Consider the following 24,289-nt stretch of genomic DNA (forward strand, 5'->3'; position numbering starts at 1 on the left):
AGAGTGCTGTGGAGGGGCCCCGCACAGGGACCTTAGATGCCATGAGGCTAGATGGCCCCAAGGCCTGGCTCCCGGCACAGAGGTGTCCAAAGGCAGATGTTGGACAGATGTGCTCCGGGCTCCAGGACGACATTGCCCTGAAGCCCAGCTCTGGGCACAGGGGGTCTCTGAGGGCCCGCTGGAAGGAAGCACTTGAAGGTCTGGGACACAAGGTTTCCCCCCAACCCCACCCCACCCCCCAGTCCAGACAGAGAGGCCCTAGCGCCAGTGATTCGTGGGGCAGGTCTCTGACATTCTGAAGCCCCCCACCTGCTCTGCCAGTGTGGGCAGGGGCGGGGGCTGAGCCAGGGGCAGCTCCCGAGTTGTTAGAGGTGGCCAGGAGCCTGGGCAGTGGCCTCCATTTCTGGTCAGGGGGTGGGGCTTGGCAGCAGGCTCCCCCACCCCCAGTCAAGAGCTGGGAGGTCATGCTTTTAGAATATGCTCCCATTTCATCGCTCCCCTCCTGTCGCTCCTCGCACTCCAGCCCTACCACCAGGGTCTGCAGAAGCCCAGGGGCGGCCAGGTACGCTGGCACTGGCCTCTCCAAGATCACTCTGGGCAGTAGGTTCAGTCAGAGCCAGTGGGGGGCCACCGGCAAGGCGGGGTGGCAGCTTGGAGAAATGAATCCGCCCGGGGAAGAAGTGCTTTGTAAGTGTCCAGCCCACCCCATGCCCCAAAGGAAAAACTACACATCTGCAGTGTTCCGTAGAGAGCCTTTATGCTGCGTCACCCACGCCCCGGACAGGTGGGGGCGCGCACCCGGCCGGAGCGCTTCCGAAGCAGCCGTAGGGCCAGCCCCCACCCCCGCCCCCAGCATCTCTTCCTTGTATACACGAGGGATAAAATTACATTTGTACAAAAATAGATTTCTTTTAACCTCTCCTGATGCTGTAGACATCTTCTCTTCGCCCCTCCACGATGCGTGACCCTTGAAGCAGCCGCCCCACATCCCCGCTAAGGCATGGCTTAAGGCTGGGGTCCGCGACCCCCACCCCCACGCATCTTAAAATCGATGCGCCCCCTCGCCTTGAGAAAGTCATTTGAACCCGGATTTCATCCAAGGAGGGGTCTTCGGGTATTTCTTACACACACGAGCGTAAGCAGACATGCAGCCCACGTGGAAAGGGCGCAGGGGCGGGGCCTCTGCGTGGACTCCGCCCCGCTGCCCAAGGGGCCAAGCTGGACACGGCCGCATTCGGGACATCAGCGGACTGCTGCCTTCTGCCAGCCGCCCCCCCCCACCAGAGTGCTTCCTCCAGGGAGCCCAGGCCTCGTGCCCCCCAGGCTGCTGGCCATGCCCAGTGCTGACATGGGACCCTCTGCCATCTGGTGGCCTCCCTCAGGCCAGCTTCCTGATGGGGTGTGGCAGGAACTTGGCCTTGCCACCCCCCCCCCCATGCAGTGCCCTCTCTGCTCCTGCCACAGAGGCACCTGGCGACATCGTCGGTGAGGATGGGGGGCAACTGAGGATGTACTGGGGGGTGGCAGAGGAGGGCAGCTGTGTGTCCTAGGTCATTCAATCTGAACAGCGAGGGGACAGGCACAGGGTGGCCACCAGGTTGATGTTAGTGCTATCTTTAGAAAATTAAAGATTGTCCCACCAAATAACAATAATAACAAACAATAATAATTACAAACGAAATCACCGTAATTGAACCAGATTTGTAAGGACAGTTTAGAGGTCGCTCAAGGACACCCTCTGCCAGCCTAGAGAGGCCTGCCTTTCCCCACCAGCCTCCTTTCCACACGGACAGACGGCTGTAGTCATGACAGTAACCAATCCACAACCCGGGTCTCGACACAGGAAGCAGTCCAGTCCAATGAGAGACTGGGGCCAGGGCCCCTCCAGCCCAGGTCGGACGCTGAGTTCACCCTGAAAGAAGGGCACAGCTAGTGGGCAAGGCCATGAAGGTGGCTGGTGGCCACAGAGGAACATGGGGAGCAGGGGGGTGGTGGGTCCCCAAAAGTGCCCATGCCAAACTTGCTGGCTGACAACCCTCACTTCTGAGTGGAGGCCCCCCCTCAGGCAGCTCGTGGCAGAGACAGAGGGTGGACCATGGGGCCAGGTGAAGAAGCAGCCCCCCTTGCTGCGGATCTGTTCCTGAACACCCCTCCCTAGGGGCCAGATCCTGTCCCACCCAGGCACCCAAATGACCAGCAGTCGGAGATGTAACATGAACAGTGCCCAGGCCTCAAAGAGAGAAGACGCCTAACCACCTGGGATAGCTCCCCCACTTCACCATCAGAGCACTCAGCTGGCACTCAGCCCCGCCCACACTCAGAGCCGCGCCCCCAGCCCACACGGACCATCTCGCACCCACCAGAGCCCCGCCCCGACATTCAGCTCCGCCCCAATAGAGCCACACCCTAGGAGCCCACCACCATTAAAGCCCCGCCCCCACTCAGCTCCACCCACACTCATAGCCACAACCCCTAGAGAGCCCTCCCACACGCCATCAGAGTGCCCCACATACACACACCATCACACACACCCTCAGAGTCTCCCCAAGAGTCCCAGGCACAGTGGAGGAGGGCCCTGACTGGACAGGCTGGTCCAGGGCAGCCCTGGGCCTCCACCCGAGCAGAGGTCAGGGCAGTGCCTACACAACAGGTGTGAGGCCGCTGGGTTGGATGGCCCCAGCTCCCCAAGCCTCACTCGCCTGCTGACCCCACCCTCCAGGAGCTGCTGCTGGCCACTGGAGGAAGCAATAATGGCTCCCCAAGTGAAGGTGGGGGAGGGGAGAGGTCACCCCAGGTGGAGCATGGACACATGCAGAGAAAACCAAGGAGTCAGGGGTGGGCCCCCAAATCCCACACCCCAAGATCAGCTTGGCTAAGCTGCAAGTTATCTTTGGAAAGTGCTGCTCACCCTGCCCTGGTGAGCAGTAGGGGTACCCTGGCCACAGACGGCACCCTCTCATCTTCAGGGACACTGGGTGTCTGCAGCCTCGGGAACACTGGCCCACCCACCATTCTCTCCTGGTGCCAAGGTGCCCCAGGCTGGCCAGGCATTTGATAATGCTGAGAGGGAAAGGGTACTCCTAGCTGTCACTGCCAGCCAAGCCCACGTCCCGGGCCTCCGGCCTTGGACCCGGTCGTCCCCACAGCTACCCCCATGGGGCAGCCTCTGTCTCGGGACACAGACCGGTATAGAGAAAGGGACTGGAGGAGGGCGCATCTGAGGTGGGTAATGACAGTGATGGGCAGAGTCCCGGGGGCCACACAGGTCAAGCAGAGCAGGGGACAGGCGTGGACAGACGGAGGGTCTAGGTGATTTGGTGAGGTGCCTCCAGCATTTCCATGAGGAAGGTGTCGATGGGCGTGTCCCCGATGAGCTTGAAGAAGAAGAGGTGCTCTAGGCACTTCAGGCCGATGGAGCGCAGGGCCGGCAAGCGGAGCAGCAGCTTGGCGAACCTGGATGGGGGTGAAGTGGGGGAGGCAGGGGCAGAAGGTCAACCCGCTGTTGGACATGGGTCTGGGGAGCCCTCGAGGTGCAGGGGGTTTAGTTGGAAGACAGGGGGAAGCAGGGGTGAGGGGTACACAGGGAACCCCAAGAAGGATGGCCACAGTCAACTGCAAAGAGTGGGGCTGGGGAAGAGGGCTAGGGGGCACATGCAGGTTATGCAAGAAGCCCTTCTCCTAGGGCAGTGGGGAGCCACAGCAGGAGAAAAGCAGGGGAGAGAGCAGCAAGAAGGCACCCACGCCACGGCTACTGCCCTGGCCACGCCGGGGAGGTGTGGGGATGAGCAGGCAGGCCCAGGTTGAGCTGCTCCAGGGACATGGGGCTGAACTCAACACAGCTGCAGAGCTGGGGTGTTCAGGAGGGCTCCCCTGCCCTAGCCAGCGCCCCTTCCCACAAAGTGGCCAGAGACCAAGTTGTGGAAAGGCCAGCTGCCTGCCGCCCAGAGAGGAGCTGCCCCTTCTGGGCTATTTCCTGCCCCTTCTGGGCTGCTTCCTGGGAAGGTGCTGAAGTTTAGGGTGGCAGAGGTCAGGGGACAGGCACGCAGGGTACGGATGGGCCAGTGGCACCCCCCCCCATTTCCACCATCCCCTCAGCACTGCCCAATCCTCCGACGGTCCCCAAAGCTCCTGCCTCATCCTGACTTTGGGGAGCAGCCTAGCCCACCCGAGCCGCCATGCGGGCAGAAGCTGGGCCCGCGGCTGGCGCTGTGCCAGGAACTTGCTGTTTTCTGCTGAGCTGGCGCAGCGGCCAAGGGGTGGGCGGGCAGCCAGGACAAACAGGCCCGCGCCCCCCCTGTACTGTCCCTCAGTCCGGGGAGTTTCCCTTTAAACCAAACCAGATGAGGCAGAGGGTAGGCACAATTAACCGTGTGTGCACCATGTCTGTGTACCCCACTACCCCATCCCTAGGAGCCCCACACAGGGAGCCCCACAGCCCACACCCACCCCTGCATGTCCACTGTGTACCGGGAGGGAGCCCCTGCCGGGGGACAGTGAACCTGGTCACCCCACGGCCTGCCTTCAGAAGGTCTGGGGGTGGGGAGGGACAGCACAGTCCCTTCCTCTCTGCACAAATAAAGGAGCATGGGGGGGGGGGGCGGTGACCTAAGGGTCTGGCCATAGGAGGCTACAGCACTCACCTGCCCGGCTGCTCAGGGTACTTGTGTTTACAATAGGCCTCCAGGGATGCGTACACCTTCTCCCTCAGTGCCTCCACCTCGGCCGGGTTCGAGAGCCCCTTCGAGTCTGGAAAGGGAAGGAACCAGAGTCCACTGCAGAGCCCCTGCCAGCCCCAGGGCCACAGGCACCCCATACAGCAGGGTCAAAGTGCCCATCACCCCCAGAGTCAGACACTTACACACAAGGTCAGAATGCCCCACTGGTCCTGGGGTCAATGATGTACCCGCACATCGCAGGTCAGGGACTCCCATTGGCCTCAGGGTCTCAGGCACCCACACAGGGCCACATGGGTCACAAGCACCCACACACACAGGGTCAGACTCCTGACTGGTCCCACAAACTTCTAAGGGAGGCTTGCACCCACAGCAGGCTGCTGGATGACTGTGAGCTGCCCTTGACCGTGGCCTCCATTTGTGCGATCCACCAGCCTGCTGTCCACCCTCCCCTGGTGACCTTGGCGGCTGGAAGCCAGCTCGGGTGGCTGTGGCTATGTTGAGTCAGATCGGGGAAGGCTGCCCACCTTCTATTCTACAAATCCCACCCCCGACCATGGTGCTGAGGAACCCGGAGCCACCTGGAGCCTCAGAAGTTGTGAGTGGGGGACCCGGGGCAGCCAGGAGTCCTGCCTGGAAGGGGCTCACGTGGGAACATGGTGCTCAAACCACCAGGGGCTGGGAGGGGAGGGGGAGAAGGACAGTGCATCACCTGTGGTCACAGGATTTCTGCAGGGGTGAGACCTCCGGGTAGGAGTGCCTCTCAAAGAGCCCTGCCGAGGACTGAGTGTCCACCTCAGCCCCTGCCTGGCCCGCCTTCCTTGCTGACCCCGCCATCAGAGCCTGCGAGGGCCCCCTGTGCCACTCTCTTTGTACTGAACACTGCCCAGGCCAGCCCCCTGCCCACAGCCTGTCCCACCAACCCCAGCTGCCTCCCCCCACAGCTCGGGGGATTCCCAGGGCTCCAGGAGAGCACTTAAATCCAAAATGTGGGAACTCCTTCACTGGGTCCCCAACTCCCATCTTCAGGGCAGGCACCCCCTCGCCACACCCCCAATCCCTAACTTGGGAGAGCATTCCCTTGCTGGACTGCCTCCTCCCGGCACCCCAGACTCCCAGCCCAGGTGTCCCCTCCGCACCCCCATTCACCAGGTCCCTGCCTTTCTGCTCCATCATCTCTGCTGCGTTTACTAACGCCAAGTGTGGGATTGGAGAAAGAGGAGGCGTCTGGGAAAGGCTCGTCCACCGGGCGCGGGGAGCCCGAGCTCGGTTTGGTTTCTGCCTTGGCTACCAGTTTCCCCAGGGCTACACGTGTCCTCCAGGGCCCCAAGGCGGGCAGCAGGAGCGGTTGCCTTTACGCCCTTAAGAACGGGGCAATCTAAACCCAGAGTGTCCCCCAACTGCGGATGATTCGCATTGCTATTCACATGGTATCCGCTAGAGGCGCCCCTTCCCGTTTGACCCTGAGCCCTTCTCTCCACCCCACCAGCGGGGCCAGCTGTGGGCGGGGCCAGTGACGGGGCAGGGCCACAGGTGGGAAGGGGCGGGGCCGGGAGGAGGACAGCGAGGCACCATACCAGGGTTGAAGAGGACGATGGCGCGCAGGCAGCCCAGCTCCGTCTTGTCCATCTGCATGTCCCTCATTTTGGACACGAGCTCCGTGAGCACCCTGCGGGCGGCAGAAAACCACCATGCCAACGGGCCCGCGCCCTCGCAGGGTTGTGGGGGCAGCTGTCCAGAACAGGGGAGGGTGGAAGCCTGGGGCCTGCACAGCCCTTCTCAGGGTGGGCACCCCCTCTCACTCCTGCACCTCTGTGGGAGGGTCTGGGGGCCGTGGGGGTCTTGCGTAGGCTGAGCCGCAAGGCTGGGTCTGGACACGGGCCAGGCTGCTGTTGTCCCTCCACCACACAGCCAGCCTACAGGCCCCCTGTCAGAGAGCTAGGGTCCTCCAGAGGCCGTCCCTTCACCCCCCAGCCCCTGCGACCCCCACTGGCCTCTCCCCTCATCTCCAGTGGTTGGCCCAGTATCTCCAAAAGCATGAGCGCTGGTCAAGGAGATCGGGCTGCAGAGAGGAGATTTGGGGTGCCAGGGCCCGAGGGTGGGCAGGGTGGGCTGCAACTGGGGCAAGCAGGCTCGTGGGGCAGAGGTGGGGCGCTCTGAGCCCGCTCCCTCAGCCTCCTTCATGGGGCCCTTAGCTTCTTGCCCCGTCACCCACACTGAGGCAGGGACCATGCGCGTGTCATTTAAAATGGCCACACCCATGGGACTGCTAATCACAAGGTGGGTGGTTCAGACCCACCAACAGGAAGACGTGGCTGTCTGCTCCCTAGAGATCGCAGCCTCAGGAACCCGGTGTGGGGTCACTGTGAAGTCAGAAGAGACGTGCTGGCGGCCGCTGTGGGTGGCCGTAATGCCCTTGGGAAGGTGGCAATAGTCACAGCTACGCTTGGAGGGTGTGTGTGTGTGTGTGTGTGCACGGTCCATGCACTTCTAACGCCCAGGTGTGACGGGGGTCACCGTCACGTTTCAGGGCCCGCAGGCATACTACGGCGCTCACTTGGGGCCCCTCAATCTGTCCCCCCCCCATCTGGGACCCAGTGCTGCTCTTCCAACCGAATGCACAGGGCCTCAGGCGCTGCCGCCTGGACAAGGCACCGGGGGTGGGCCTGGCATTCGAAAGGAGCAACTTGGGGGAGACAGCCTGTGCCTCCCCCCTACCACACCGCCAGCCTGCCCTCAGGTGAGGGGGGCGCAGGTGCGGGCGGGCCATCAGGTGTGCAGTGCTAGCGCACACCTGGACAGAGAACCAACTGCCAAGTCCCCCAGGCGCAGTGGGGGGGTTCTCAGGCCCGGGCGTGTCGGGGCAGACACGCTCTTGTGAAACTCGGAGGCAGCTGGGCACGTTTGGAACAAAGCCCTAGTTCCTCTCATGGCACAGAACCCACAAAACAAAGGCAACCCACTGCCACTGAGTCGATGCCGACTCACAGTGACCCCCCAGGACAGGGTAGAACTGCCTCTGTGAGTGCCCGAGCAGACAGCCTCATCTTTCTCCAGAGAAGCCCCCCGCGATTTTGAACTGCTGAGCTCGCTGTGGGCAGCCCAATGCAAACCAGTAGGCCACGAGGGTGCACAGATGGGATCGAGGGGAGGGAACCAACTAAGCCACAAGGTTCCCTGGCTAACTGGCTACCTGGTTAAACATGAGAGGACTCCCCCAGATGCTGGCTCAATGGGGTACAGCCCCCCACCAACCCCACCAACAGCATGGCGACCCCCAGGTCCCCCCAACCCTCCCCCGCGCTGCCCGTTCCCGCCCACCTGTCAAAGATGGCACCCACGCCTGCACTGTGGGCGCTATTGCGGTGCACATGGAGGCCAGTGGCCAGCAGGATGCCGTCCTTCACAGTGATGGAGCGGTGGGAGAAGGATGCGATGAGCAGCTCGTTCCACCCTGGGGCGGCAGGGGACACAGGGCACCGTCCGGGTCAGGCACAGGGGCCACCACCCGCTGCATGACCTTCCCAGAGACACCCCCCCCCCCACCCTGCCTGGGTTGCCTGGGCTGAGGGCTGGCTGGGCAGAGGGTGTTGAACCTGGGGCCTGGAGTGGGGACCAGTTAGAACCCTTCCCCAGTGAGGGGTCGTGTCACTGGACATGCAGCTTCAAGGCAGAACTCTCCTGTTCCCAGAGGGGCCAGTCCAGGGCCTCCGGCACAGCCCACTCACCTGCCCGCAGCAGGATGACCTGGTCGTCCAGGGGCAGCTCGGAGAAGTGCGGGACCCGCTTGGCCCACTCCACCAGGGTGAAGAGCTGCTTGTCTGCGGCCTGGCAGATGTTGGTGACAGGGTCATTGGGCTGCAGGGCAGAGTGCATGGGGTCAGGACCACCGCCCGCCCGAGCAGGTCAGGGGAGATGGCACACCACTGGGTGGGAGGCTCAGGAAGGCCTGAGTCCGGGACCTTGGGAGACCATGAGGACTAAGCATCTGAGCCAGAACTGGTGGAAGGGAGAGCTTTGGGATTGAGGGGCCTGAACCCTGGAGCTGGAGAGGTCTCCGAGCTGGGGGGAGGGAGGGGAAAATTATAGATTGAGGGGCCTGAACCAAGGGATTGGGGGCCTGGGGTTGAGAGATCTGATCTGGGGACTGGGGAGGCTTCGCAGAAGTGACAAAAACAAAACTCAGAGCCTCCCCAGGAGCCTCCAGACGGCGCTGGGCCGGCCACCTGTCCCCAGCCCAGGGAGGCTGATTGGAACTTGACCCTGAGCAGGGGATGGCACCCATCTGAAACTCTGGGTCTGAGATCATTCGTTGCCATGGCAACAAGATGGACCTGCATGGTGCCCGGTGCAGGTTTGTGGGAAGAGGTTCCAGAGGAGGAAGAGGAGGGGCATCTCTGGGCAGCCATGCTGCCCACCAAGCAGGTGCTGGGGACACCTGGTGTCCTTTCTTAAAAAAACAATTTTTTAACAGAACAGGAAGTGCAAGTGACAGTCAAGACACAGGACCCTGAGTGTAGGGGGTCCCCTGGCCCGTGGGGGAGGCGGTGCGTGGAGGGAGGGGGCTTCCAAAGCTTCCTGTGACACAAACGTCTACTCCAAACACAGGGTGGAGCAACCAGTGCCACATGGGGCCTGCTTGGTGGCGGGGGTGGGGGCGGTGTCCAGGGGTCCGTGGGGGTCTATCCTTGGGGTGGGCAGAGAGGAGGGCTGTCTGAGGCTCTTGCCAGCTGAGGGCTCCCTGCAGGGGAAGGAGCCATGATACCCCAGCACTGTCCATCCCCCATAGGTGGGCCAGTGGGGGCTTCACTCCCATCTTGGGACCCTCCCTGGACAGCATGCCTGTCATGAGCCCCAGCAGGTGCCAGGGGAACAGCAGAGACTGGCTTGCCCAGCTTCACCCAAGAGTGAACACAGGACCCAGAGTCCAGGGAGTTGTCCACTGTGGCCGTGGTGCTGGGGGCCGCCAGCCCACCCCCACCCTGCTCTGGTTCCTGGTGCTCCTCCCCAGAGGCCGGCTAGGCAGCCTTCCTCCGAAGGCCCACGCTCAAGTGCCTGCAAGCTGCCTTCAGAATGGACTGGGCACGGGCAGCCAGTAGACTCGGGCATCCACAGAACGGAATGGGCAGAGCCAGTGGCCGGCTGCTCCCGTTCTCCCTGGAGCATATCCTGACCCGGGAGGAACCCCCAGCTGGCATCTGCACCAGACCCCTCCCCTAGACCTGATGCTGGTAAGTGACATGGAGTCGTGACCCGATGAACAGCGGAACAAAACACTGCCCTGTCCGGTGCCCTCCTCCCCCCCTCCCTACGTCTGAGCCCACTGCTGCAGCCACTGTGTCAGTATGTCCCCCCGTCTGCCCGAGGGCCTTCTCCTTTAGCTGGCTCTCCACGTGACGGAGCACGACGTCCTTCGCTGGGGACCAGTCTTCCTGACCACACGTCCAAAGTATGAGAGACCGAGTGTCGCCACCCTCGCCTCCAAGGGCCATCCCTTGTGCCCAGACAGACTGGCTTGTCCTGGGGGCAGGCCACGGTGCTTTCGGTCGTCTCTGCCACAGTGCACACCCACCCATTCTTCAGCCGCCTTCCTCGCTCGGTGCGTGACTTTTCCGCCGAGAGGCAACTGAGAGGGAACAGCTGGAGTCAGGCACGCCTTAGCCCTCCAAGGGGCTCAGGTGGGAGATTTGCTCAGTGCAGTGATGTGTGATTTGATGTCTTGACCGCTGCTTCCATGAGCACTGGCGGTGGATCCAAGCAGGAGGATCCCTGACCACGTCACCCTCTTCTCTGTTGACTATGACCTTGCTCGCTGGTCTGCTTGTGGGGGGTTGGGTCTTCCTGACGCTGAGCTGTGCTCCACCCTGAAGGCTGCAGTCCTTGGCTTTCATCAGTGAGTGCTCCCGTCCTCCTCACTGCCAGTGAGCCAGGCTGTCTCACCTGCACGTGGCAGGTTGTTAAGGCGCCTTCGTCCCACTCCAATGCTCGTGTGCCCCGGCTTCTTGGATTACATGCGCAACACACAGGCCAAAGAAGTGTCCTGAACACACCTGGCCAGGGTCAAGGGCGGATGGAGACTCCAGGCAGAAGCCCTGGGAGAAGTAGGGACAGCCACGCCCGGGAGGCAGGAGGAGGCTGACTGAGTCAAGTGGGCCCCAGCGGTCGAGACCCACCCGGCAGGCGGATGAACCTTGGCCAGCACACTGACCACAGCCCAGAGGCAGCGGGAGGTAGAAAGGTGGCCTCAGACATCACGGGGCACGAGGACCAGCCTACAGGGAGGCAGCAAGCAGCCTTGTTTGTGGGCAGACACCTGAGAAGGAGGAGCTGCAGACCACCACCCATTGCCTGGAGGCTGTTGAGGGCAGAGGGGTCCTGGTAGGCAGAGCCCAACTGGGAAGGCCATTCCAAAGCCACCTCCCACATGATTCCAAAAAAGGCCATCACTGGGCCGACAGGCAGCTGCAGGTGACCACAGGGGAGGCATGAGCCCACAGGGCCTGCACATCAGGGGCTCAGCAATTATGGGTGAGCTGGGGGAGGGGCCAAAACTGCAGCAACCTGCAGCCTCCTCATCCCCCGGTTACCTAGAGCAGGGCCCTGCTGGACTGCAAAGCCACCAGTGGGCGGACACAGGCCACAGGCGCCCCAGGGGATGCAGCAGGCACTCACCGAGCTGGGGTTCAGCCCCATGTTCGCCTCCACGTAGGTCTCAGTCTTGGGCTCCACAGCCACCTCAGCCTCCAGAATCTTCTCCACGGGCATGTCCTCGTTGGCACTGCTGGTGGACTCCACCTCGTTCTCGCTCCGGTCCTTGCCCCGCTGCCGCTCCTCCTGCACAGCTGGGGGTACAGGAGCAGGAGGGGGGCAGGCCCAGTCAGTGCCTGCTAAGATGGCTAACCCACCACCAGTAAGCGACTGCCTACAGACCCCAGTCCAGAGCCCCACATCCTCAGAGATGGAGCCAGGGCAGCCAGGGCCTCCCGCCAGTTCCCTCAAGCCCCTTCCCTCTGCCGCTGCCCAGAGCAGGGGTCCGGGAAAGCCAGGGAGGCTTCCTGGGGGAAGTGGCAGAGATGACATCCAGGAATCCAAGACCATCTGTGCAAAGGCCTTACAGGACAGAGTGGGGGCACCCCAAGGAGGCTCCAGTGGCCACGGGGCGGGAATGTGTGACTCAGGGAAAGGGGAGTGGCTGTGGGGAGGCCCACCCGGCGTGGACAGCACGGTGGCAGAGCCGGCTGATGCAGGACCCAGGCAGAAGTGCGAGCTGGGGCAGTGTGGTGGGAAGGGCCTACTTCCATCCTGCCCCCCCACCCCCAGGGAGGAAGGACACTGGACAGGGTTACCTACCCAGACTGGGGGACCACTGTAGCCCAGCTGCTCCCAGCAGGGCCCCCCGCAAGGCTTAAGGCAGTGCTAGGGAGCCCCACCATGGCTGCAGGGTCCTTGCTGACTTCAACCCGCTTTCTGGGGGTGCATTGGGATACGGAGGTTATAGGGGTTCTCAGCCTACCATCGGTCCCCTCAGCACAAAGCAGACACTGAGGGAGGGTCTCAACCCCAGTGGAGTTGGGGGTCCGCAAGGCTCCATCCCCTTAGCCCACACAGATGAGCAACCTGCCCCAGACCTCCACACACAGGCCTCAGCCCATACTGCCACAGCCCTTCAGCTGCCCCGGCTCCTGCCAACCCCTCCCCAGCCCCACCTGCGGCCTTACCAGCACACAAGCCCCCCAGGACTGCACCCTCGATACACCGCCTCCACCACTGCTCGGGCCAGCAGCACAACACCCAGCCCACCGGCACCCACAGCAGCGGGCCGATCTGCATGGGACCTGCACACACCGGCCACTAGCCCCCGCGGGGAAGCACACCCCTGTCCCTGCAGCTCCACGGGCAGCACCGCCCACAGCTCAGGGAACCCGCTGCCCAGAGGGACAGACTGAAGTTGGTACACACCTACTCCATGCACAAACACCCCACACACACACGCATACACACCACACTCACCACATATACCACACCCACCCCCTCCATACACCCCACACACACATACACCCCACACACACATACACCCCATACATAAACACACACACCACACTCACCACATACACCACTCACCCCCTCCATACACACCACACGCATACACCCCACACACACATACACCACACTCACCACATACACCACACACGCATACACACCACACACGCATACACACCACACACGCATACGCACCACACACGCATACACACCACACACGCATACACACCACACACGCATACACCCCCCACACTCATACACCACACTCACCACATACACCACACACGCATACACACCAACACGCATACACCCCATACATAAACACACACACCACACTCACCACATACACCGCACACACACACATACACACCACACACACATACACCCCATACATAAACACACACACCACACACACACACATACACCCCATACATAAACACACATGCCGCACTTAGCACACATACACACACACACACGAGGGACTACCACTGCATCGCTCAGAAGCCACGCCACAGGCCCGGGCGGATCTGGAGGGCGCGCTGCAGAGTGAGGCTGTCAGTCCTCAGAGGCCCCTGTGTGAGACCACTGACACGGAAGTTAATGATAAGGGGTGCCCACAACACAGGAAGCAGATTTTGATGGTTCCCGGGTGGGAGGGCAGGGTGTGTAGATAGGTGTCCACTTGGGTGAAGTCAAAGACAGACAGAAACACTGCCGCCGGCATTCTCCAGAGGGGATCTGAGCCCACAGCCTCACTTTCTCCCGCTGAGCGGCCGGTGGGTTTGAACTGCTGACCCTCGGGCGGACGCCCCAGCACATGCCAGCACATGATGAGGAGACCAGCGAGTGGCAGAGCAGGAGGAGCCCCTGCCTGTGCCCTGCCCCCAGCAAGGGCCCTTGGCCTGCTCCCCAAAACCCACCTGCAAGTCAGGGGACACTCAGCCCTGACCCCGCTTCCTGAAGTGAAGGACCCAACATTCAACTCAGGCCCTGACCACCTGGGGACACGCAGCCCCTGGACGTGGCCTCCTGCAGCTGCTCTGCCAGCCCGGGATGCAAGAGGGACCCGCTTCCAGCACCTCACGGGGCCTCACGCTGGAGCAGAGTCCCCACCCTGCCCCGTCTCTGAGGCCTGTGCGGGGGAGGTGTTCACCCACTCCAGGGTGGCCCCTCCCATGCCCGTGCCCCTCCCTGAGAGTTGGCTGATGGGGTTTCTCGGGGGAGCCCCATGCACTGGGCGAGGGCACTTCCAGCCACACCATGCGGCAAGTCAAGGGCAGGCGCCAGCAGGCCTTGGGATGGGGTTTGCTCTTGCCTGGATCTAATGGAAAACCTGACCGCAACCAGAGCCAGGGCAGGTTGGGGGGAGGCTCCGCCCCTCTCGCCCAGGCCCCCAGGGCCGTCACCTTCCCATTGTCGCCAGCCAGGGCATGGTCAGCAGTCCAGGACAGTCAACCCCCAAGGGGGGTTCCCTGGCAGGAGGTGCTAAGGCAGGCTGACCTCGGCCCACAGGTCGAGGGACCCGGCACAGGGATCTAGTGGGAATCGTGGGTCTTAGCTGAGAGGTCAGCTCCTCCTGCCCCCGGGTGGGGAATCAGGCCCCAGGCAGCCCTGTGGCTCTCTCCCCAATATCCCTGCAGTGAGCGCGGCCTTGTGGATGGGCCCAGGGAGTTTACACGCCTACCCAGGAAAGCAGTCCTGGAGTGAAGGAAGCAGATGAGGTTGGCCCCTGGTGTGGGACTGGAGGGGGTGGGCACAGGCGGAGAGCAGGCTCCTGGCACCTGCCTCCCCCACAGGCTGCCAGGCACTAATGAGCGAATGTTTTACGAAGCACTTTGAAGCTGTGAAGGGCGGCATCGTTGTAAACATCATATTGTTTACAGGCGGCGGCTGGCGCTGCCAGCTCAGTGACCTCTGCAGCCAGGCTCGCGGATGTACACACGCTGGCGCCCGAGGCCTTGGGTGGGAGGAGTCTGCAAACATGGCCCCTCCTCAGGCTCGGCTCCCAGGCTGGGGGGACGCTACATCTACATCTGCCCAGCCGAGGCCCCATCCAGCTGTGTGTGGGGGTGGGAGGGTTGCTCCCCACTGGACCAGACTCTGGGCACAGCCCCTCTGCCAGGCGGACCCTTTACCACACCCTGTCCAGACCCCACTGGGTCAGCCCCAGCCCAGGCACCAGGCAGCCAGGACAGAGCCCGTCTAGCACAGGGCACCTGAGACCCCAAAAGAAGGGTGCGGGCAGAGCTGCCCCACTGGCTCAGGAAGGCCATTAGGCCTGCATCCAGGAAGCATGGGCACAGGGCTCCCACTCAGGGAAACTGAGGCTTTCCATGACCAGGTCCCTGCTCAGTCTCAAAGCCCAAAAGCTCCAGGCCAGCTCTTCAGGACAGGCACACAGACATACACACATACACACATGTACACAAATGTATGCATGCATGCACACATATGCACACCCGCACACACATGAACACTCACATGTGGGCATGTACATGCGCACACACACAAGCTCGCGCATGTCATGCAAGTGCATGCACATGTAGGGGTGTGCATACGCATACTCACACACCTGCATGCATGGGCACATGCATAGCTTGCACGTGTGCACATGCGCACACACATGCACACACAGACGCTGCCCTTTCCTCTTGGGCCTGGTCCAGAGCTTGGTCACAGGGACAGGAAGCAAGGGGAGGTAGAGAGGGGCCATCCTGGTAGAGGGAAGGAGAGGAGCCAGGCCAGCATCATCCCATTGGGGTGGCTGGGTCTCCCCAGCAGGCTGGGAACCCCTGCAGGATCCTCAGGCTTGTCTCTCCCATTAGACTGAGTGTCTGCTGGCCACCCAAAGCCACACAGGACGCCCCAGCAAACAGGCCAATGCTTCCGCATGGTGGAGGGCGGGGGCTTGTCAACATGGCGTTCCCGGCCTCGGCCCCCACCCCCACGGGCCCCCCGGAATGCTGCAGAACGGGTCCAGGGCACTGCCTGTGTGCACAGGCCCTGAGGTTGCTCAACCTGAGATGCTATCAATGGAAGGTGGGGTGACTGACGGCCCTCCTGGGCAGGGCGTGTGGTCAGCCGCCCCACACTGCCATGCCTGCCCTGGCCCCATTGGTAGCGGTGTGACGGTCAGGCCTGTGCAGGTCACGCGGCATCAGGCTGTCAGGGCAGCAGCCAGCCTGGCCGGTAGAGGGAGAGCGGGCAGGCCTTCGGGGCTGACCCTCAGCCCAGCTTCAGGGTGCAGCAGTCAGGACCCCACTAGTAGACCACCATGGAAACAGGACATGCTCAGAGGGAGGTCCAGGGCATGGCCAGGGGCAGAGGCTGCCTGGGACCACCTCCCAGCCTTGTCCTGTGTGGTGGCTGCAGGCGTGGACACCACCTGCACTGCACAGAAGGGCGACTCCCGCCCCACACAGGACCGGGGCCACGTGGCTAGGGCCACGCCTGGCCACCCACATGGGCTGGGGCAGTGCCGTTGGGGCCCTGAGAGGGCTTTGTGGGAGGGTCTTGAATTCCCATTCAAGGTTTACAAACAAACCAGCCAGGGCAAAGGGCGGGCTCCACTGGACCTGGGATTCCTGGAGCGGCTATCAGTCGGGGCTTCCTGCCCACGGCACCTGGCTCGGGGACCTGCTCAGGACACCCACCCACCTGAGCCCAGAGTGAGAAGAGTGTATGGGGTCTGGTCAGTGTAGCCCTGCTCTCAGCACCTGCTCAGACCAAAGGCTGCCATCCAGGGGACTAACACGTGGGGGCCTCCCAGGGGCCTCTGGAGGTGGCACACTGTGACTCTGCAGTCCCCTGGCCCACTGGCCCTTCCCCACCCACTTCAGCGTGGACACCTGCCCTCTGAGGCTGGCCCCTAGCCTCTGCCTGACATCCATGCCTCAAGTGTTGACCACCCCACCCACCAGCACACTTGGGGCCCAAGGTCCACAGAGGCTGCAAACATCCAGGGCCACCAAGGGCCCACCTCCGCCCCACACTCCATCCACTGCTCTCGCCCTGGACAGACTGGTCCTGCCTCCAAGCCTGGGGGCCCTGGCCAGTCCTGCCTGACCACAGGTGCCTGCGGGGCTGGGGGTGGCATGTGCTCTCACCCCTGCAAAGGGAGGGGAGGGACTGGCTGTCAGTCCAGCCAGATGACCCTGGACAAGCCCTGGACCCTCTGGGCCTGCTTCTCCACCAGCACAGCGTGGGGCAAGCACAAACTCGCAGCCCCCACCAAGCCGAGTCACAGGGAGGGGCCAGGCCCACAGTCCCCCAGCTGCCCTGCCAGCTGCAGCCCCGACTCAGGCCAGGGCCCCGGTGCAAGGACACTGGGTACTTCCTTCTCTCCCCATACCCCCTCCCCACGTGCAGCCCCTCCCCATGTGCTCGGGGCCCAGCTGGGGTTCTGTTCTCTCAGCAAGAACAATTGGGGCTGTGGGGGTGCCCCAAAACTTACAACAACAAATTAAAAGATCCCTCCGCCCACCAGCACCTGTGAAGCTGCCCTCGGGGAGAGGTGGGGAGGTGAAAGGGGGGTGTCTAGGGGGAGGGAGATGGGATAAGCTGAGACTCCAGTTTCCAACCCGACTGCTGACCACACAAAGCAAAGGGTCAGCACCTGCATGGACGGGCCACAGGTCAACCTGCCCCCCATGCCCAACCTGTCCTCCCATGCCCATGGCCACCCTGTGCCCCCCCATGCCCAACCTGCCCCCCATGCCCACGGCCACCCTGTGCCCACAGTCACCCATCAGAGAGGGTGCTGGCCACAAGGAGAAGGGTGAAGGGTTGCAGGTTGCCCTATCAGGGATGCCAGACCTAACCAGGGACACGCTTGCCCGTTACAGGCCTGTGGATGGGTCTAGCTGCAGGGCCCAGCAGCACAGTGTCACCGTCGCTGCTGGAAGGGCATTTCTGAGCCAGTGACCGGCCACCGAGCCGGCTCTGCACAACATCACCCAGAGCTGACCCCTACCCTGGGCCGCCCGCCTCACAGAGAGCCTACAGGCTGAGCAGGGCAGCTCACGGGGCACAGGGCTGGGGACCCCACGGAACCTAATGACGAACTGTACCCACCTGCCCCGAAACCAGATCAGAACCAGCCACGGCCACAAGTCCCCCTGGTACACAGCCACGCAGATGGGCAGGGCAGAGCTGCTCCCCAACCTAGACCCCACCCCTGTGCCCCATCCCTGCACTCGTGCCCTACCTCCCCACTCCATGCCCACTGGCCCTATCCGCCCTACCTCCCTGCCCCATGCCCACCCAGCTCCGTCTGCCTACCTCCTGACCCATGCCCAATGGCCCCTTGCCCACCTGCCCTATGCCCATGCGCTGCACCCTGTCCGCCTACCTTCCCGCTTCATGCCCATGGCCAAGCACTTCTGGTAGCGGCAGTACTGGCAGCGGTTGCGCTGGCGCTTGTCGATGAGGCAGTCCTTGTTGTCCCGGCAGGTGTAGGTCAGGTCCTTGCGCACCGTCCGCTTGAAGAAGCCCTTGCAGCCCTCGCAGCTGTACACCCCGTAGTGCTTGCCTGGGGTGGGCGGGGCGGTGAGTGCCCCTACCCTGCTCACAGCACGCCCCCACCCCACCCCCAGGTCTCCGCCACATGCCCCCGCCCTCGCTGCGGACAGGACACAGCCGCTGCCCGAGCCCAGGGCCGGGCCCCCAGAGCCGCTACCTGAGGAGCGGTCCCCGCAGATGGCGCAGATGTGCTTGGTGAAGGGCGCCATGCTACCCGAGGGGTGCGCAGGGACCTTGAGGACCCCATTGAGGCCCAGCGGGGGCTTGATGTCCTCCGTGCTGCTGACCAGGTTCATGGGCGAGTTGAGCTGCAGAGGGAGGGGCGGAGGCAAGGCAGGGGGGACGATGGGAAAGCGGCACTCGGGAAGGCCCCGGGCTGGGTTGCTGTGTGCCCCCACCCTCCCTGCTGTGGGGACCCACCCCCCACCTTGCACCAACACCTCCCTGTGGGGCACCTGAGCACCCACAAGGAGCCCAGCCTGGTCGAGGTGCACCCTCTTGGGGGTGAGTTGGGGGCCTCCCTAGGCAGGCGCTCCTGGCTAAAGACACTGAGCCGTTAGTTTTCACAGCCGGGGGGCTCCCACCCCACCCCACCTGTGTGCACGCTGTCCCCGGGAGCACACTGAAGGGGCAGGGTCTGGGGTCTCTGTGCAGGGGACAGCCCTGCAGTGGGCTTGCACACTCCACGGGGAGGCGGCGTGGGAACCTGGGGGGTCGCTAGGCAACAGGGCAGCTGTGAGACAGCAGTTTTGGCCTCCCCACAGCCTGTCTCCAGCCAGCGCCAGGGCCCGCCGCCAGCCCCATCCTTGGGCGCCGAACCCCAGCCGGGCAGCCCCCACCCCCACTTCTGCAAACCCCAATGAAGGCGGAACTCACAGGCAGGCCTGAGGAAGCCTCGGGGTGGGGGTGGGAGGTTGGCAGCTGTGAAAGCTGCCCCCTGGTAGCCCCGGGGTACTCCAGCCCCCTCCCCTCTTCCTTCTCTGGAGCCCCAACTCCCAGGCCTCTTTCTCAAGAGACAGGAAGGGCGCGGGGGGCTAGAAGCCAGCACAGCAGAAACCACCCCACCCCATGCTGGGGCACACGCGCCTGGTGCCTGGAAGGAGCCTCGGGGCAGGCAGGGAGAATAGAGTTGGGGGCCCAGGCAGGGGTGCTGCCATGAATGAGGTCGGGGCCTGGACTGATGTGCGGCTCAAGGGGTGGGGTGGGGGCTCTGTGCCCCCACACACACCGCTCTGGTGCTGGCGGAGATGGAGCTGGGCGAGGCAAGCCCCTGCCCCTCACTCCCTGTGAGCCTGGACTTGTGCTCTCTGCCCATATCCCGGACAGGTTGGCCCAGGCCTGGCCTGGCAGGGGCAGAGAGGGCATCAGGCTTTGTGGAACAGAAGAGTGCGGGCAGTCACATGACCCCTGTGATGCCAAAGGGGAAACTGAGGCCGAAGGTGGGGCAGGACCTGCCCAGAACCACTCAGTGAGAGGGACACAGCCCCCAGGTCCCTACTTCACCACTGTCCATCAAGAGCCACACACAAATAGCCCGAAAGCCCCAGAGAAGGGGCCATGAGCCCTGCACCCTAGCACGGTATCTCCCAGGGGGGTGGCCCTGGCTCGGGGTCCCTCCTCCCCACCAGGGGCTGCCTATGGGCTCTGACCTTGACCCTCCCCTGGCCCACAGCCTGGCTCACAGCCCTGCACGGCCACCTGGAAGGAGCCTGGAGTGCTGCAGTCCATACCTGTTCCAGGCAGAGGGCTGCCCAGTGGCCTGAAGGGCCAGACAGTGGCCCAAGGCAGAGGGCTGCCTCAGCTGACATCTGTGTGGGGGAGTGGGAGGCTGGGTCAGAGAGGACTTGGACAGGGGGCAGGCTGCTGGTGCCCACTCTGGGGCCAGGGCAGGGAACACCACAGAGAAGGTAAGCCTGGGCCCACCTGTCTTCTCTGGGTGGCCAGGTTTGGCTGAGCAGAGTAGGGGGCTCCCCATTCCTCTTTCTTGGCTCCCCAAACCATGCCAGGGATGGGGGCCCCCGCCCTATCTCCCAGTCCTGAGCCAGGGCAGCCCTGGGCTTGGCACTTGCCCTGAGGCCAAGGCTGGGCCTTGAGATGGGTGGCTGAGGCCTCCACCAGGGCCGGTGCCCAGGCAGCAGAGCAGGGCAGTTACCAGCTCTCCTGAACTTCAGTGCCAAGGCAGCGCCTCGCCCTGAACACAGGGCACTCCTGCCAGCTCCCACAGATGCTGCTGACCCATGACCTCTCTCAGGCAGGATCCCCAATGGTCACCAGGAGAGCAGGCCCGGCTCAAAGCTGCCAGCCAGAGCAAGGTACCCTGGGCCTTCTACCCTGCCCACATCATGCTCCAACCTCAGGGACCCACAGCCGGTCCCCACCCCAGACCACTCCTAGGGAACACCATGATGTGCTGGAGGGGTGGGGTGGGGGCATCCATTTCCCCTTGCCACTCATGTCAGTTCCCACCCAGCCTCCTGGGCCCACCTCAGCTGCTCCTGCCATGCCCACCACGCCCTTCCTCCCCACTGCCCACAGATGGTTCTGCTGCCCAGGCAGGGAGGTGCAGTGGGCAGGCAGACGGCCTGGCAGGCTGTCTTAGACTGCCCTGTGGCACTCAGTGAGGTGGATGCCCGGTCCCAGCAGGCACCACTGCCCGGCCACACGTGTAGGAGCTGCGGGCACACCCAGGCCAGAGGGCACAAGACAGCCTGTCTGACCCAGGACACCGGCCAGCTTCTATCTACTCGCCCAGCGATGCCCACACTGTCCTGGCCATAAGCGTCAGCAGGCCGAGCCCGGCAGGGCGCCAGGCCTCCTGGCTCAGAGAATCCTGCGGTTTCGGCAAGTCGAAGTTTGCGGTTGTGGTTTAGGGTGGGGGGGCACATCCCCCCTGGACTCCACCCACACTCCCATGAATATGGGGAACTTCGAGTTTTCAAGGCAAACTGCTGAAGCCTAGAGGCTGCACGGGGCCCGCCCGACAGAAAGCAGCCCATCCCAGAAGGGGGGCCAGTTCCATAGCAGAACCCCCCCCCACCATGGACGGCTAGCCGCACTCACCTGGGGGCTGCCTGCGCCAAAGCCCAGGGCAGGTGCGGGGGGCACCGTCAGGGAGTGGGGGCCCATGGGAGAGCTGATGACCGAGAAGGGGGGGCCCATGCCGTTGATGGGGGAACTCAGGGTGCTGATGGGCGAGTGCAGCTGGCCTGGGGAGCCCAGGGAGGAGCCGACAGCAGGCCCCAGGGGTGGGTGCAGAGAGGACGCCGCCATGGGCCCACGGCCCGCCGGGGTGCCGAGAGATGAGGGGTTCACCTGGGTGGAGAAGTCTGCAAGACAAGAGAGCAAAGCACAGCGTCAGGGTTGAGGCCATGGCCCCTGGGTCAGCCCCCACCCAACCGGGTCCCCCACGGCCCTAAGGTCAGCCCCCACCGCTGTTCCCCCAGTCCTCACACACCAGGTGACTGGGCTATGTACAGCCCTGACCCCTCCCCACTTCTCCCCATGGACCACAGCTGAGCCCAGTCACAGGCCTCCCCTCACCCAGACTGCAGACACTCAGGGCAGGAAGGAGAAATCGAGCCCCAGGCAGCCCACGGCCTGGCTGGACCAAGGCAACAGTCAGAAATATGAGGCCGCTGGTGGCCCCCAGATGGGGAAATGGAGGCTCTGAGTGCTTGCAACTGACCAGCAGCATGCCCCCCGCCACCACCACCACCACTCAGACTCCTCAGCCTCTTCAGGGGAATCTCGGACTTCACAGGGACGGCTGGGCCTCAGCCTTTCCAGGGCTGCCGAGACTCAGAGCAGAACAAGGGACAGCTGAGAGCAACCCATTCACAGGCACAGGGCGCTCAGTGGTCCTACTGACTGACATGGCGGGGGGGGGGGTGTTGAGAGCCACGCACCCCCGCCCTCAGAGCAAGTCCCCAACAGTGAGGGGCCAGGTCCTCCACAGCCAAGCCCCCAGGCCCCACCCAGTGGCCGCCACGTCCACTTGATTCCGAGTCTTGGAGAGATGCACGTGGTACGTGAGGGCGCTGGGACCCCCACCCCCACCAAGCCCTCCAGGTCATGGAACACATTAATGGAGGCCCTGAGAGTCCCCAGTCCATCCTGCTCCTCGGGGAGAACTTCACCAGCTGCCTTTCCAGAGGGAAGGGGCTGGGATGCCACCCTCGGGTCCAACTTAGCCCGACAGAAAGGCCTGCAATTGGGTGGGTGGCCTGGGCTCACCTCCACCTGCAAGGTAGCTTCGTCTGAACCCTTTGCAATCCACAGCCCCCAAATGGGGGAAATAAAGCAGTATACTGAGCGGGCAGAGGCAAACCTATGGAATTTCTGAACCACAGTGGCGGCGCCTATTGGTGGTGGGTGGGATTGCAACTCAGCTCTATTAACCATCATTGAACTGCCAGCACAGGGACGGGCAAAATCCCCATATGGGTGTCCAGCACTTGGAGCCTAGCGGGAGGTCCCCAGGTCCAGGAGAAACCCCCAGATGGGGAGCTGCAGACACCGAATCAGGGTGAGGGTTTATGCCTGTGTGCCCTGAATCTGAGGCCACCCTCCAGCACCTGTGGTGCACAATGACACAAAGGGTCAAGGAGACGGGAGAGGGGCCTCAGTCACAACCTCACAGCCATCTCCAGCTGCCCCCCCCCTGCCCGGGCAACCAGCAGGGATCCAGCCAGTCATCGTGCCAGCAGGACCCAGCACCCGGCACAACATCATCCCTTAGGCGGGGGACCCTCAGTCACCCTCTTCTCTTTCCACGCCCGGTCCCATCACCTGCCAAATGCAGACAGGCAAGTCCAAGAAGCTGGATTAGTAGAAGAGGCATCAGAAGCGGAGGAAGGCTTATGCAGAAGCTGCAATGTGCAGGTGACCCCCGGCTTCCTGAGAGCCAGAAGGGAGTGCAGCCTCCATCCGGGATGGATCACCAAAAACATCAAGAAAACACAAATCCTCACCATGGGCACTAAGCAGCATCATTCTTGGTCGGCGGAAGAAAGACGGACGCGGGCAAGGGTTTCATTCGACCCGGATCCCCGGCCCCCACCAAGGGCTCACACCTCACACGGCAAGTCTCTGCAGAAGTGCTCAAGGGGCGCAGGTGTCCCTTTGAAGACTAGGGCAGGCCTGACCCAAGCCACGGGGTTTTCAACACCTCACTGCCCCAGAAAGGGGTTTGGGGGGGTGATGTGTTTGGGGGGCTTAGGGGGTGATGTGTTTGTGCCCCAATGCTGGCAAAGAACACCGCACTCACCCGCCCACAGCACGACGAGGAGGACGGACACATCCGTCTCAGACGAAGCACAACCCAGTGCTGCTAAGAAGCAAGGATGGTGAGACTGTCTCCTACGTACATCAGACGTGTTGTCAGGAGAGACCCGCCCCTGGAGAAGGACCCCACGCTTGGCAGCAAGAAAGAGGAGGCTCCTTGAAGAGATGGACGGGGACCATGGCTGCAGCCAGGGGCTCAGGCATGGGGGCAGACGGTGAGGATGGCGCAGGGCGGGCAGTTTCCGTCCCATGTGCCCGGGTCCTTATGAGTCAAAACCAGCGTGATGGCGCCTGACAGCACTGACCCGCACAGAGGGGGCGCAGCAGCCTGCTGCAGGCTGGCACAGAGCCAGGGCTGGCTCTAGCCCCTTCCAGCCCGGCCCAGAGAGGACAGCGGCCGGCTGGGGCCCAGAGCCCATCGGGTGTCCAGAGTTGGGCCAGGCTGGCCCCAAGAGCTGCACCTCTTTCTTCCTGGCCTGGCGGGTAGGGGTGGGGGACAGGACAGTCACTCCTCTATCCTCCACCCTCCCAGACCTGAGGTAATCCAGGGAGGGAGGGAGGGATGGTCTCATCTTGGGGGCAGCCTGCCAGACCACCTCTGGTGCCCCTTCCTGATGGGGCAGAGGCCCTCCATTAGTCCCTACCATGCAGGGTGCAGGGCCAACGGAGAGGAAGTATGCACCGTGGCCTGAGGCTGCTGCCGGGCAGGCGGGAAAAGTCCTGGCTGGACTTTCGGTCTGCTCTCCCAGCAGGAAGTTGGGGGCCAGGCAAGG

At 63.2% G+C, this 24,289-nt stretch overlaps 1 protein-coding gene across 1 annotated transcript in view; it reads right to left on the minus strand.

Annotated features, from left to right (window-relative positions):
• Positions 1-741: 741 nt before the first annotated feature.
• The window catches only part of RXRA (retinoid X receptor alpha), a 69,993-nt gene continuing 46,445 nt past the window's right edge, over positions 742-24,289 (minus strand). The window contains exons 2-10 of the mRNA XM_075559835.1: positions 21,294-21,559; positions 18,391-18,541; positions 18,064-18,243; positions 11,346-11,515; positions 8,402-8,531; positions 7,995-8,127; positions 6,251-6,342; positions 4,641-4,746; positions 742-3,453 (exon numbers count right to left, since the gene is read on the minus strand). Coding sequence (XP_075415950.1) covers positions 3,306-3,453; positions 4,641-4,746; positions 6,251-6,342; positions 7,995-8,127; positions 8,402-8,531; positions 11,346-11,515; positions 18,064-18,243; positions 18,391-18,541; positions 21,294-21,559 — 1,376 coding nt within the window. The 3' untranslated portion in view covers positions 742-3,305. The remainder of the gene's footprint in view (positions 3,454-4,640; positions 4,747-6,250; positions 6,343-7,994; positions 8,128-8,401; positions 8,532-11,345; positions 11,516-18,063; positions 18,244-18,390; positions 18,542-21,293; positions 21,560-24,289) is intronic.

Source organism: Tenrec ecaudatus, chromosome 10, assembly GCF_050624435.1.
Source record: "Tenrec ecaudatus isolate mTenEca1 chromosome 10, mTenEca1.hap1, whole genome shotgun sequence".
In the NCBI taxonomy this organism is placed as follows: domain Eukaryota; kingdom Metazoa; phylum Chordata; class Mammalia; order Afrosoricida; family Tenrecidae; genus Tenrec; species Tenrec ecaudatus.